The sequence below is a fragment of the Cydia fagiglandana genome, chromosome 13 (genome assembly GCF_963556715.1).
Source record: "Cydia fagiglandana chromosome 13, ilCydFagi1.1, whole genome shotgun sequence".
Taxonomy (NCBI): domain Eukaryota; kingdom Metazoa; phylum Arthropoda; class Insecta; order Lepidoptera; family Tortricidae; genus Cydia; species Cydia fagiglandana.
In genome coordinates, this window is record NC_085944.1 from 6,377,797 (window position 1) to 6,393,789 (window position 15,993).

Here is a 15,993-nt window from a genome sequence, read left to right on the forward strand (position 1 = left end):
CTGGCAGCCCTGGTTGTCTGTTTTACATCAAATGCGTTTAGTTACCTTAACTTATTGCAGTAAGGCCTGATTTACACACATAACATAATACATTTCCTAGTAGCAATTGTATGAACTCGCACTTAGGCCAAGAAATAAGAAGTTATAGAGGGAAATGCTAGGAACACAATTTTTGACTCCGTAACTTTGTTTGGACTAGTTAGGAGGTGAACATATCAAAAGTCCCCGGCCGTAGCCCCGGTGCTGGGGGGGAGAGGGGGGAAAGAAGGTCTCATTTTTCGGTTTTTCACTAATATCTTGGAAACTTTGCGTCTTAGCGACATGACTACTGAGACAAACCAAAAGCTGATAAAATTTGTTACAAGTTTTATTCAGTCAAAATTTTCGATATCTTGAATAGTTTTTGAGATATCCGCTCTTGAAAGTTTATTTAGGGCTTTCAATTTTATCTTGATATCTACATTAGTGAAGCTGCTAGGCCGTGTTTGGTATCATTTTCGCATAAATCGGGGGTGCTGAATTCATTTTTGGTATCACATTGACACCATTCCTAAGAAAAAACATATAAACTTTAAACATATAACTTTTTTTTATATTCATCTTCATGCTTAAACCGCTCAACCGATTTAATTGTAATTTGGTATACAGATATTTCGAGTCCCAAGACAGGACATAATATACTTTTTATCTCAATAATCATCCTTTAAAGTTGTGTAATGGAGTATGGGGGGAATTCAACTTCGTCAACGAAACTGAATTCCTGAGGTTAATACTGCTTAAGGTAAGGTTTGAAGTCATGTTAGGTATCATTTTCATCTAAATCACAGATGTATACCATCCTAAATTTCACCTAAACCTGTTCAGCGATTATTGACTCCTCATACAAACTTCCACCCCACTTTTCACATCCTCAAAAGATGCTTTTGGTTATAAAAACCATCCTATGTCCTGTGTCGAGACTGAAACTATTTCTATACCAAATTTCAACGAAATTGGTTCAGCGGTTTAAGCGTGAAGTAGGATTTTAACAAAATATATTTTTTTTAATTTTGGTTTTACTTCAGAATAGTGTCAATGTGATACCATAAATGAATTCAGCACCCCCGATTTATACGAAAATTATACCAAACATGGCCTAACAGCGTCACTGATGTAGATATCAAGATAAAATTAAAATCCCTAAATAAACTTTCAAGAGCGAGTATCTCAAAAACTATTCAAGATATCGAAAAACTTGACTAGATAAAACTTGTAACTAATTTTATGAGCTTTCGGTTTGTCTTAGTAGTCATGTCGCTAAGATGCAAAGTTTCCAAGATATCAATGAAAAACCGAAAAATTCGACCTTCTTACCCCCCTCTGCCCCGCAGCACCGAGGCTACAGCCGGGGACTTTTGATATGTTCACCTCCTAACTAGTCTAAACAAAGTTACGGAGTCAAAAATTGTGTTCCTAGCATTTCCCTCTACAACGTTTTTTGAGCATTCATTTCCTGACCTAACTTAACATTAATAAATGTGTAAATCAGCCCTAATAGGCATAACGCAAACCTACCCACCTACTAAAATATCAATATAATGTGTTAGGAGAGGTTAACTCATTATTGCGGTAATCACATTCCATTACTTCGTTTTACATAAGCGCTGTGAAGGTAAATAGGTAAGTGTTGCTAAAAATTGTGTTTATATTAATTATAAGAATTTAGTGCACATAATATCCATAGGCGTACCCACGGTGTAGGTGGGGCAGTTGCCCCACCCTGGTCTCTGAGCAGAAGCTAAGAATTTTTGGGCAGATTAATCTAACCCTGTTACAACGTACCCAGCCTCCCCTACTTCTGCCCTACCCCTTAAAAATGCGTTTTTTCAAGAGGTATATACTAATGTTGATAAGGTACTTATTTATATAGCGTAAATACTAATCACACTAGCTTTTTGAGGTATACATTTTTGAGGTTACTTTGCCGAAAAGCCGCAAAATACCAATGTTATTTTTATTAGAAATATATTTTAAATGCAAAGTTCAACTATCTATTTGAACGTATGGCACATTCGTAAAAATAATGTTAATTATATTAAAGATTGTAATAAAGTCTAAATAAATGGTTAACGGTAAAAAAAACCTTAAATAGCAGATGTCGTCCGAGCAGCAAGTCTTGATGGACACGGAGGCAGAGGACCGGCGGCAGCTGCTGACGCTGCCCACGGGGCAGAGGATAACGTTGGCGGAGTACAAGCGGATCCACCAGCCCCGCATGCGGGTGCCGGGGGCGCAGCCCCAACCTGAGGAATCATCGAAACCTCAGTCAGCAAAAATGTTAATATTCCTACAAAATGGTGAACAGAGGCTTATCACATTTACACTGCCAAAAGAAAGTTGTACGCTCCAAGAGGTTTTAGAACAGGTATTTATAGATTGTTATTTTTTTTTATACAGGAGAATGGTGACAATCAGAAATTATTATTTACGTATATACAGTAGAACTTGCTTTATGATCTCGTTTAATACGATTGCCGACTTAATGTCTTTTTACTCTTTCCCGCTTAAGACGCATTTTTGACGTCGCCGTCCAGAATCTTCTAAAGCGGGTTTTATTGTATTTACTCCACTATACAAAAAAAAAAAAATATTAATTTCAAATCTGTTGTTTACAGGTGAATGTTCCAGTTTCCGAAGATACACATGTACAATGTCTGCAAAACACAAACAGCGAGATAGATTACTTTGTGGCAGTTGGTTCTACTTCCAGAATTGAAGACCTGCTGGAAAACCATTCGGTAAGACTATAATGCCATAAATTCCATATTTAATAGTACATAATATATACCTATCCCAGTATTCTGTATCCCTGGCACAGAAGAGAGAAGATTGGAAAGTGTTGGGGGAGGCCTTTGCCAAAGGGCACACAGAATTAGCAATGGAAAATAATTAAGCAAACGATACGACATATTCTGATACAAGGCCATAAAATAAAAATAAATAAAATATGACCTATCCCAAGTCCCAACAATAACAGAAATGTGAAATGAGACCCAAGCAGGCGTGGCTCACTCCGCAATTTTGTCGCTTTGCTACAGGTAGCTAAAAGTACATCCGTTCCACTCCAATATTGGGGAGAGCCATAAGCCGCGCGTGGCGCTGTCGCCACCTAGCGGCCACATCTGTGCTGATCGTAACAGACGCGTTTTGTTAGAGAGTGAGTCTTCTGTACTTAGTACTATATGGGTGTCAAGTTCTGTTCTGTGTAGAAAATCTTGAAATTAATAAGGATTTGTCTTCAGCTAGTTTTTACCAACGAACCAAATTTTAGAAAAGTAACATAGGTAGACAATGTATATTGCCTATACCAGAGACCTATGCCTAAGTATACGGAAAACTGTGTCGCAGTTATTATACGAAACTAGACGGGCCCGCAGCTCCGCTCGCGTAAATGAAATAAAGAGTTTGTTTTATGTACATTGAAATACCGACATTATTATGTATTCAATCCTGCCAGGGTTTATAACTGTGATATCCATTTCTTATTAAATTGTAGCCGTTATTTGGATAACTTAGTTCGCAAATTTTTCAAAAAATGATGTGATTTGATAAAAGGCAAGATTGTATTTTTTCATCTACGTAGGTATTTATTTAAAACTTGTTTCAACATAAAATTATTATTTATTTTATGTTGTGTTAAAGCCTAGATGCAAGCCTAGTTGTGTTGTGTTAAAGCCTAGTTGCAAAAAAGTTCATTAGATTAATTACCGCCTTAAGAATAATATGGACGACCACCGCCCATAAATCGCCTTTTGATACAAACCTTAGTCTACGCTACGTCTTACGTAGGCGATCAACACGCGAAAGCGGCGCGGCGCGGCGCGGTGCGGCGCGGTGCGGCTAAATCAATCCTTTGATGCCCATAGAAGTGTCCTACGTAACGCTACGTCTTACGTAGGCGAACAACGCGCGAACGCGGCGCGGCGCGGCGCGGCGAAAGCGGCCGCCGCCGCGCCGCGCCGCGCCGCGCCGCCTGACATTCGCGTGCAAATCGCGCCGCACCGCGTTCGCAACGAGATCGCTTACGTAGGACACTTCTATGGGCATCAAAGGATTGATTTCGCCGCGCCGCGCCGCGCCGCGTTCGCGCGTTGTTCGCCTACGTAAGACGTAGCGTAAGCGATCTCGTTGCGAACGCGGCGCGGCGCGATTTGCACGCGAATGTCGGGCGGCGCGGCGCGGCGCGGCGCGGCGGCGGCGCGGCGAGACGCGGCACGGAAAAAACAAACCGTTGTTGCATATGGAAGTGTCCTAGGTGAGCGATTTTAACGCGATGGCGAAGCGGCGCGGCGGCGGCGCGGCGCGGCGCGGATCTGGCGCGATCAATCCATTTGATTTTTAGACGCGAGTATGACGCGGCTAGAGGCGTGGCGTATATAGAATTTACGGCTTTGATTTGATTAATCAACTCCCTTTTGATTTCTTTATAGGTTTTTCCTGTATTCTATAGGCACAAAACTAAAAAATATCCAAATTCGCGGAAATTGGGATAAAAGACTTAACTCCAGTAGCGTCTATGGCACTTACGACTATTCTGAGTTCGCTGTAATAGAGATTCGGCAAAGTAATTATTTTAATTTTTTTTAAGCTAATTGCGAAGTCTACAGCTCACAGAAAAGAGCAACTACTTTTGTTTTTAACCGCCTTAAAAAAAGGAGGTTCTCAGTTTGACCTGTATGTATGTATGTATGTTTGTCCGTGTTTTTGATGCGGTTTTCAGTGGGATTTAGAGTGGGAGAGGGAGTTGGAGTGCGAGTGCGAGTGGGTGGAAGTGGGAGTGTGTCCCTATATTACGTGTGCGCAGCAAGATCAACCGATCGTCATAATGAAACGAAATAAAAAAGTAAAAAAATAAATAAATCAATTTAAATAAACAAACATAAAAGCAAAATAACTTAATATAATTTCTTTAAAAAAACCGGCTAAGTGCGAGTCAGACTCGCGTTTCTAGGGTTCCGTACATAATTCCGACTCACGCTTGACTTCACATTTTTAATAGATTTTCCTGGCATCTATAGGTAAAGAACTATTTTGTATATATTTTTTTTTCAAAATTTTAGACCTAGTTAGTTTTGGAGATAAAGAGGGGGAATGGTCATTATTTGGCTATTATCTTAAATATTTTCGAACCTATGTATTTTAAAATTATAAAAAAACATGTCTCTCTTTAGGATACTAATGTACATATGTGTATCAAATTTCAACTTAATTGGTCCAGTAGTTTCCGACAAAATAGGCTGTGACAGACAGACGCACGAGTGATCCTATAAGGGTTCCGTTTTTCCTTTTGAGGTACTTTCAAAAACCCAACCCGCTGAAAAGCACAAAATATTTTTTTATATACCCAGATCCCACCCCTATCAAAGGATAGTCCCTATCCCGTCGTAAAGCCAATTTCTGCCAAAACGTAATTAATACCTAATAATAAGCAAATTAATAACTACCGGGGTAATTGTGTACTTAGTTTTTGAAGGCGGTGCCAAATCAAAATGCCAGTAAACCAAAATTTCAGACAACGAAGAACGCTGCACTTACTTGCATAAAAAGACATAGTTTACTCATAATTTAAATACGAATTTTCTAATAAACCGTGTCTGTGTGCGGCCAAGGCGGTCGGGAGTGTCTCCCAAGCCGGACAAGGCCGCCGCGCCGCGCCGCTTCGCTGTGCGAGTAGGACACACCTATACGTATCAACGTTTTGTTTCTTCCTCACCGCGCCGCGCCGCGCCGCTTCGCTGTGTGAGTAGGACACACCTATACGTATCAACTTTTGTTTCTTCCTCGCCTCGCCGCGCCGCGCCGCGCCGCTTCGCTGTGTGAATAGGACACACCTATACGTATCAACGTTTTGTTTCTTCCTCGCCGCGCCGCGCCGCGCCGCGCCGCCGCCGCGCCGCACCGCGCCGCGTTCGCGCGTTGTTCGCCTACGTAAGACGCTGCGTTATAAAACATGGTCTTCTCTTCCCAGACAGAGTGACACAAGCCTACATCACAATAACATTGCCACTTTATATAGCGCTATCGCATATTATCAATATCATATATCGCTGTCGCATGATGACGTAGACTTGTGTCAGTCACGTGACCACGAAAAGAAGGGAAGAGAGTACCAGGCGGAGTATATTATTATACCATGATACAAACGTACTCCCCATTTCCCTTTATGGATATTATAACATTACTTACTACGGCTAGGTACGGTGACGCAATGTTAGTCCTGGCCGACACCATATCACGCCATGTTTCTCGGTCTTGCGATAGCTCTCGCCAGTCGGCATGGCGGAGGTTGAGCAGGTCTCGAGCAACTACGTCGTTTCAGCGGTACCTTAGGCGGCCGTCGATCGGCTATCTCCCATTTTGATGTCCCAAGTACCTACGCTCTCGGCACGATCCTCTCCCATTCTCTCAGTATCCGAGCCGCTGTGGTCTCTCAATATTTCGCCACTATATCGGAACACATCCTTATTTCTATGGCAATAATAGTATTTTATGCAACAGTTTTATAAGAGGGGTCAAAAAATGTGAGTGGCGTGGGTAACAATGTGAGCCGAAGGCGAACATTGTTAATAAATACGCCATGAGCATTTTTTGACTACTTATACAACGTTGCATACAATGCTTTTTCTATGAGTAGGCAATATTAAATAAAATACAAAAAAATATAAACAAAATTTTATTTATGAAAATGTCAATGTAAATTTTGGATAGTAGGTATTACTATATGTATGTAGCTCTTGTCTGCGACAAGCACCCATAATACCAAATATTACTGCAACCTGTAACAAGAAAAAGGAGAATTAAATAATATTCAGTTTCAATGCAAAAATATAAAATGTACATAAATATAGCTCGTTGTACTGTGTACCCTAAAAATGTGTATCAAAAATTTTTATAACATATACCAACCTTGCTTAAAAGATAGATCTGATCCGGTGCTTCCAATTAGTCTTTGAAAATACACCAAAGACGTTTTCAGAGAATGACGAAGTTTTGTGCTCCAATCTCCACGCCATGCACTTCTCATAAGATTTGTCGTATAGGTGCTGAGATTTAGTACTTAGGCAACAAATTTTCGGTCGTTGCTTGTGCTGCAGCGGATATTTCTTCAGGTGTAGAAACAATGTAGTCCTCTTTGTCCATTTTCAACACTTTTTATGAACGCAAAACAAATAGTAACGCAAAGTACTCAAAGAACAAGAAATTACCGGGAAAGGCGGGAAACGAGAAACAAACGAGTAATGTCTATGGTTATGTTTTTTTTTAAAGCCGTTACACACTACCGCACCGCACAAGGGTCGTGGTGCTGTAGGGTATAAAAGTATTTTTTATTATGTTTGTAGCAATGAACTCAGTACAAATTTGTTTCTTTTTTAATAAAAACCGTATGCATTCAATCGTTTGTCACGTTGGTAGCAATGTACCGGTATGTGCCACCTGCTACCCTGCACTAGCTTACCGTATCGTAATGTCTCTAAAACGATACAAGTGCTTTTTTGGGCAATAGACTATAGACTTTTAAGGAGTATTAATAATGTACGCCCTTATATGTTCGTTCGTGACTATGTAAATGACAGATAAAAGTACCCGAGTAGAAAAAGTTATATTACGATATTTGGCTGACTGCTGACTGTACATTTGCTTATTTTCATCTGGTCGCTCAAAAATATCTGAACATGCACTTTATCTACCTACGTTATAACTTGCTATCAAAAAACTTTGTTGTTTTAAATTTGTTTTAAAAAGAAATTTAAAACCACAAAATACAAATTATTTATAATATGACAATATTAATTTGATTGATGTCATATATGGCATAAGTCACTCGTATGGGCGTACACTAAGGTTGAGGTTGGCAGCACTTTTTATTTTACTTCGTGTAAAAAAACTCAGAAATACCTGTGTACCAACATGACAAACATAATTTAGGTTACTTTAACTTACGGATTTTTTGGTCTAATCTGTAGCCCCGCCAAACGAAAGCAACCGAGAGTTGCCGAGAGATGGCCGAATAAAGTTATTTTGAAAATTTCATTTGCTTATTGTAAATTAAATACGCATCGAAAGCGATAAATTTTATTTTCTAGTTATATTCTCATATTTAGATAATAGATTGGAACAGTTTTTTCTTATCATACGTGCGTCGTATTCGAGAAACGTGTCAAAAACTTTTTTAGAAATTTGTAAGGCGCCATCTCGCTTCTTCTCTCGTTTTTTATCCCGTTCTGGTTTTTCAATTTTATATATTATATATATATGATGATGATTTGAAGATCATACCACCTTGCGAACATTTGTTGAACTACCAGTTGGACTAAGTATATTTTTAGACGCTATTCCGAGGCTTCACTAATAACCAAGTATTCCGTAAGATGGCAGTTAAGGCAAGATCGTTTTGTAGTTCGAATAACTTGCTCGAAATTAGCTTTTCAGTAGGTTTAGAAAACCCTGTTTATAAAAATACATAAATTTATTTAAAATAAAAAATATTTATAATTTATTTAAAATATAATAAAAACGCCAATATTAGATAATCATATTTCCGATAAACATTTTACGCCACAGCAATACAATTTACAGATTTATATTAAACTTTAGTATTGTGAAACGAATGTATTTTTGTATTTTCATCGTAATTTTTTACAAATAGTTAATATTCCTAATACAATTGCTACAAAAATTCTAGCGTAATTTACATGCACAGTTTGCGGTAAATCCCCTAACTACTCGTGGATAAATTTGGTACTAAAGTTTGACCAACCAAATCTAGCAGAATTTCTTACAGAATTATGAGAATTACACCGATATGGTTATAATTACCATTCTTTAGAAAAGGATGGGTACTTTTTTGCAGCTACTTGCTGTAAGAACAGGGGGCCTAGCCAAAACGCATTTCGAAAAAAGATATCGCTAACGAATCGATAAAAAATGTATGGGAATGACAGGTACCGTAGATGAGTTTGTCGAAAAATATTAACGAATACAAAAATGTTAGCCAAGTTGCAATGTTGTAACGAAACGCAAAACTTTCGTTACTGGAATTCGATATCTGTCATACATTGCCTAGCCGAGTGACACTTTTGACATGCGAAATCGAATCGTTATCGCCTCCTAGGTGTCGATACGTAGCGAGAGCTATCCCCTTGCAGATAACTTATCGAAGCACAAGAAAATGCCGTATAATAGTGTTTGTAAATTAGAATTTGTAGTAAAAAGCATACTTTAACATTATTGTGGGCGGCGAACAACGCGGAAGTCTCGCTTAGACGCAGGCGCCGTCTGAAAAATCGCCTATTGGAACTGCTTAGGAAAGGACTGCCCTTAGCTGGTGGCTGGTGGCTTTATGCTACGGGGTCAGATCAAAGGATAGTGGGCCGTACGCAGCATTTCACCCAAAGGATCCAATGTGACCGAGGCGCTGAATATCTACCTATCTATATTGACAGTGTCATGGAAAAATGGATTATGCACCCACAAATGCAACACGAAACAACGTCCCTGCAAAGGTAAGAGTGAGCCAATAACTTATCCCCACATACCTAATAAGTATATAAAATATGTAATTGATGCTAAAATAACTTCTTATGTGTTCCTGTTACGTCTTCAAATATAAACCGATGAATGGTGTAGATTAAATTTGGTACCCATATGCACACAGGCAAGCACTTGTTTCTCAATAGGAAAGTGAATTGATTGTGTAAAGGCAAAGGTATATAGGTAAAGGCTTTACAAATATAGATAAAGACTCGGGAACAAATGTTCTTCACACAAATAAATGCCCTTCCCGGGAAGCAAAACCATAACCTTCATAGGCAAGGTCACTAACGACTAGCAATATTGTAGTGTCATCCCATTTTCTTAAATTGATTTGAAAGAGACGAGACTACAGTGTTGCTACTTTTTGATTTCTACAATTTCTTGTCGAACTGTACAGTAAGCTCAAGAAGACTTGTGTTGTGGGTACTTAGGGTACTTAGATAACTATATATAGATGGTCAAACCAATTTGTCACTCAGTAAGAACCAGGAAAACTATACTCATACTTTTGGGTGCTAGTACTAGTATATGACAAAGCTAGTATGATTCTCTCTGTCTTTGTTTGAAATGAGACAGTCCTTTGACAAACTATACTTAAATACATAGACAACACCCATGACTCAGGTACAAAATATCTGTGCTCATTACACAAACAAATTTCCTTACCGGGGATTCAAACTCAGGATTAATATCAGATTAACCGGCAGGGTCACTAGTCACTACCCACTAGGCCAGACCGGCTGTTGTTATGCATATAAATTATCAACCATATTAATGAAACTTTTCATATTATGAAACATATTGTATATGACTTCTTTTGGCAGGCGCAGGTACAGTCAGCTGCAGAGAAATGGTACCACTCCTGCATACAAACTTCTATGTAGCGGTGGTACCTTTTCTCTGCAGCTGACTGTACCTACACACTATATAAAAATATATGTACTTACACAAAACATTTAGTTTTTTTTTGTCATATGACTGGTAGAGAATAGATAAATATTATAACCAAATGTTACAGAGTTTTTTGAAAAACTAAGCATTCATTTTGTTTCAGGTGACTTGGATATTCATTGCAGCCTTGACATATTTATGGTGCTCCAAAGCCAGGGTCAAGGGAAGAAACTATGACACATGTACAACCACAAAAATATATTGAGTGTTGTTTTACTATTTTAAAACACTACATAATATATGTGCAAACAAGAAAAGAATGCTTGGCTACTGATTTTATGCTGCCGGCAAAAAATACCTGCTGTATCTTTCATTAATAGATTTCCAATAAAATAAATTAACTTTTAACCCAATCATTGTTTCATTCATTTATTTATGGTGGTTACCACCTTAACCTTTAGTATGCTTAGGAGCAGATCTGCTCCCATGTACTTACCTATATTCAACTTTAAAAAATGCATTAATTTTGACGACCGGTCTGACCTAGTGGGTAGTGACCCTGCCTGCTAAGCCGATGGTCCTAGGTTCGAATCCCAGTAAGGGCATTTATTTGTGTGGTGAACACTAATATTTGTTCCTGAGTCATGGGTGTTTTCTATGTATATAAGTATGTATTTATCTATATAAGTATGTGTCGTTGCCTAGCACCCATAGTACAAGCTTTGCTTAGTTTGGGGCTAGGTTGATCTGTGTAAGATGTCCCCAATATTTATTTATTTATTTTATTTTATTTAATTATGATTGATATATAAATTACAAATTGTTGACAGGAGCATACAAAAGGTTAAATATGAATAGCCAGTAGCTTAGCGGGTGAGATTCCCTTCCCAAATTTCCATTCAAAGCAAAGATGGTAGGTAATTAAAAAATAATATTAAGTAATAATATGATTTATTGGTTTTGGTTTCACAGGCAGCTTTTATCTTATCTAATGCATAACATCTATGTATTCAATGTTCGCTTGACTTTTGTTAATTTCGAAAATGTTTGAAGTCTATGAAGTAAATGAGTTCACTGAGGTTACACTGATTCGGGCAAACCTGTTCACAATTTCACTTCACGGTTTGAATCATTACTAACACTTAAAGTATTGTCTCTTCTGGTCAAGTAAGCCAGCAGTGCACGTCCTTAGCACTGGTAACTGCCATGAAGGCGTCATTGCAGCGGCAGCTTTGACTGTTCGTGCCAACTTGGCGAGGACTTCTCAGCGTGGAAGAAGAGCCCGCGGAGCCCGCTCTTGCCCGCTCTGGCTGCGCCGCCGCCTTGATTGGGGCTGCGGTGACGACGGCTGTCTGAAATTGTTAAACTTAGGTCAAAATTATATGCAATTAACAACGCACTCTTCAACTATTACACTATATAGAGTTATTTTATCACGAAATTGTAATTAACTAAGTTAAACAAATGCCAAAATATTTCATTTGCTTACCGATAAAACAATTATTTTCTCCAAAATTAGATTCGCTGTTCACTTGACACTCTTGACAGCTGACGTTTCTTGACAGTTTTGAACGAGAACCACAGACTAAAATTAATTTTTATCGACTTGGCCCGTCGAATATGCGATAACTAAAAAGATTGCCTCTTGGCTAGGTTATTATAAACATTATCGACCAGTCGCTCGCGAACGTAGAGATCGAATCGATACGGAGCGAATGTAATTTGGCTACGGGCCCTGATCGGAAAGCCGGTCAGACATGTTATATAGGTTATATACGAGTGCACAGTAGCGCCAATCGATTTTGCATCAGAAAACTGGCAACACAATCTAGACAGCTATAAGAGAACTGCACAAGGCGGCCTCGTACACTTATCGCATGGGCAATGTGCGCGGGCTCGGGTGCGGGCTGCGGCGTACATTATAAGACAGGAGGTACATTTGAAAACCGTATGTGAAGAGAAGATAGTGTTAAATATTGGCAAAAAGTAATAAAATTGTTTGTAATATTTTTGCATTCATTTGATTTATTTGTCATTTATGCGTCATTCATAATATGAATGATATATATCATTGCGATTCTGTCAACGATCGGAAAAAAGCGTAAAGTCCCGAGCTTTCCCGACGGAGATCCTTAACCTAGCCGTCATGTGCACATGCCATAGGGTTATCACCAGAGTTAAAAAGTAGAAAATTTGGTATTTTTATTTTTTAATCCATTAAAGATTCTTACCATTACCAATCTGCTCAGTATCACTTAAACGACCTAATACTTCCGGGAAGGATCGTCGTGCCTTTCCACCCTGTATATTATGTTTATACATCCGCTACTATTGATGCTGACAGTACCTATGGGATTTATAATAAGGTGACACACACACATACAGCTTTTAGCCAAAAAAAAGTAAATGATGTACCTACATAATCTTAATTAGACAAGAAGTATTTATATTTAACAACACATTCGCAAAGAAAATAAAATAAAAAAATAAAATTCGCAGTATCCGTTGTTTCTTTATTCTTTTAAAATGTATAGATACAACGTCTTTTTATTACAGTATAAACTACCTAGTTAATTGGTATTTTTATTTTATTTAAACACTCGTGAATTAGTCATACTTAATCTATATAAAATGTATGTTGTTTCAGGTAAAAGAAGAGAAGGGTGCTTCTACTCCCAGCATTTATTTTTTTAATCAATAAATGTTGGTGTGGTGTGAATAATCTTTTTTTTTAACGAGTCCCTATTTTCCTAATAAAGTAGCTTCCTGTCAACAACTTGACCCACTTCTTAGTTACTTATTTAGAAAAAACTATAATTTGTGAACAGGGCTATAACCGCGAAAATCGAAGTTCGCAAATTGCAGGCATCTTTCTCTGTCACTCTAATTACGCCTTCATTGGAGTAAAAGAGAAAGATCCCCGCAATTTGCGAATTTCGGTTTTCACGGTAGCCCCTCTGGGCCCAGTTTTATAAAATTACAAGTTACAGGTTACAAGAGTACAGGCTACAGGCACCTGTAATGCACTGTGAACGGCTACAGGTGTTTTATAAATACACATAAATTATTACAGTTGTAAAGAACCACGGTCAATCTCGATTACATGTGAAATCTACAGGTGGGAAGGACATCACTATTTTAAAAAAAACGTCTGTCATAGATACTCGGTGCTCTACTAAATGATGTGTTTTTGTTTGCTGTAAAATATTAATTACTGGAAAAATGGCCAGAAATGAAGGAAAAATCGAGTGGGAGAGCGGCGATCCATGCCAAGGATATACTTTTTGGGCCGTTTTCAGATTAAGTTAGATTTCATGAAATATTTACCTAATAAGTAAATAACATGTAAATAAGTACTCTTTCACATTTTCACATGTATCGTTTCGGTAGCGGCTCAAAGATAAATACGCTGTGTATCGAAAATTATGAATAGTACACTTTACCATAATGTGAATGCACTATAATACTTAAATAAAGAGACGAATGCTAATAAATCAACGACAAATATCGGGAATAATCCCTTTCCATTTCCAAGTAGATAAAATAAAACGAATCGTCAATAAAATCAGTATCAAACATATTGTCACTTTATTTCCTATTTACTATATATTACAGATACATTTACAAAAACTGATAAGGTGCATGGAAAAGTATGCATGCCCTGGCACAATCGTTGGCGTTGGTGCTTAACAATAAAGAGTAAAGTTTAAAATCTCTCAGAAAACGAGTCTACAAGTAACTGCTGTTACAGGACTCGAGACGTATGTAAGTTTTTGTTACAAGTGTACCAATGTACACTTGTAATTTACAATATTTTTATAAAACGCTTGTTCGATTATGAGTTTAAAACTATAAAACTCCCGTATTTTCGTCTATGGTTGAGGTACAGGCACTTGTACCTGTAACCTGTAAAATTGTAACACAGTACTTTTATAAAACGCAAATTGTAAAAAACGGAGCAAGTGTTGCCAGTAAACGCCTGTAAACTTGTAACTTGTAACTTTATAAAACTGGGCCCTGGTGTTTCTAACTTATCCTTCAGATAAATATTTCGGGTAATTCCTGATAAATTCATATTATAAACCTCATTATACTATACCTAGCATTGATAAAGGTCTGTTCGGGTAAATGCGACTATTTTTCAAGTACCGTACCATTAGTTTTAAAGGTATTTTGTAGGTAAATAAATCTTGCAGTTTATGTAAATAAAAATACAGAAGTTATTACTAAAACGTAGGTAGTGATTATATGCTCTTTGGTTATTACTAGACAGACGTCAAAAATTTAATAGTTTCATTGCCATATAAAATTGATAACGTTTCTGCCTCGACATCTTTGGCCAAATGAGGTTACCTAAACCACAGAATAAATAATAGTACTAAGTACAGAAGACTCACTCTCTAACAAAACGCGTCTGTTACGACCAGCACAGATATGGCCGCTAGGTGGCGACAGCGCCACGCGCGGTTTATGGCAAACCCCAAAATTGGGGCCGAACGGATGTACTTTTAGCTACCTGTAGCACAGATTATATAATAGTTCTTACGAACAGATACTTATCTCTCAAACAAAACGCAAATACCTACCGTTTTGATACCTACACAAAAATACAATGGAGTGACCTTCAGCGCGCCGCTCCCCGCACCGCGCGCACCGGCACAACGCTAGGGTTGCTGACGCTTAGAAATGATAAATAAATACCTACATAAACAGCGGAGTGAAATAAAAGGAAAGCTAAATCTTAAATTATACCTAATATTCCAATTATGCGTTAGTGTTTGCGAAATTGTCTTTTTAAAAGGTCATATGTCCCTGCAGTAACCGCAGTGTTTACGCCGTTTTATAAGCCGCGCAATAATCCCAGCAAGAATTAGTTTTAAAACTTCGTGTAATTTAAAACCAGATAGAGATAAATGTTATACTATAAAGAAATAATAGAAACCCCATCAATACAGTTAATTAATTATAAGTTAACCAGAGCAAAAATGAGTAGGCACTTTCCGGTGTAAAGTTAACTTACTGTCGTTAAAATAAACATTTACCAAAATAAATTAAAAAATTGCTACCTATTTCAAATAGATAGATATATCTAAAACTATACATTTGTCATACATAATAAACACCACATGTTTAATTAAAGAAATTCAATAGCAGGTATGCACCTACTACGTAGCTTGTATTGTAGGTAACTATCGTAAAAATTTACAGTGCGGCGCGCGGTGACGTGCGTACGTGAGCGCGTGTGGCAACCAACTGGCTTGCCTATCTACCGTGAACGGGAGCCGACTCGTAGGTATTAATCCGAGCTCGCGCGGAGAGTTCCATAGGCCTGCCTGTAGCAAAGCGACGAAATCGCGGAGTGAGACACGCCCTCCTAGTGAGTATTATATTCTTTGGACACGCCTGCCTAAACAAACCTAAGGCAATAAGAAAAGAGGTTGTAGGTACTTGTCTAAAACATTAAAACATCCTGCTTTTTGCACTAATTTGTCACATAATGACATTGTCATTTTTCTTATTCACCAATAA

General features: G+C 38.0%; 1 protein-coding gene and 1 long non-coding RNA gene across 2 annotated transcripts; one reads left to right on the forward strand and one right to left on the reverse strand.

Moving 5' to 3' along the window:
* Nucleotides 1-2,134: 2,134 nt before the first annotated feature.
* LOC134669874 (uncharacterized) lies at nucleotides 2,135-2,932 on the forward strand. Its single transcript, XM_063527492.1, has 3 exons — nucleotides 2,135-2,404; nucleotides 2,655-2,777; nucleotides 2,837-2,932. The coding sequence occupies exons 1-3, from the start codon at nucleotides 2,135-2,137 to the stop codon at nucleotides 2,930-2,932; spliced, it is 489 nt and encodes a 162-aa protein (XP_063383562.1).
* Nucleotides 2,933-11,398: 8,466 nt separating this feature from the next.
* On the reverse strand, nucleotides 11,399-12,185 carry LOC134669780 (uncharacterized). The gene is made up of 2 exons (XR_010098977.1): nucleotides 11,954-12,185; nucleotides 11,399-11,816 (listed from the first exon to the last, which is right to left on the reverse strand). It is a non-coding gene; the product is annotated as an uncharacterized LOC134669780 (long non-coding RNA).
* Nucleotides 12,186-15,993: the final 3,808 nt, after the last annotated feature.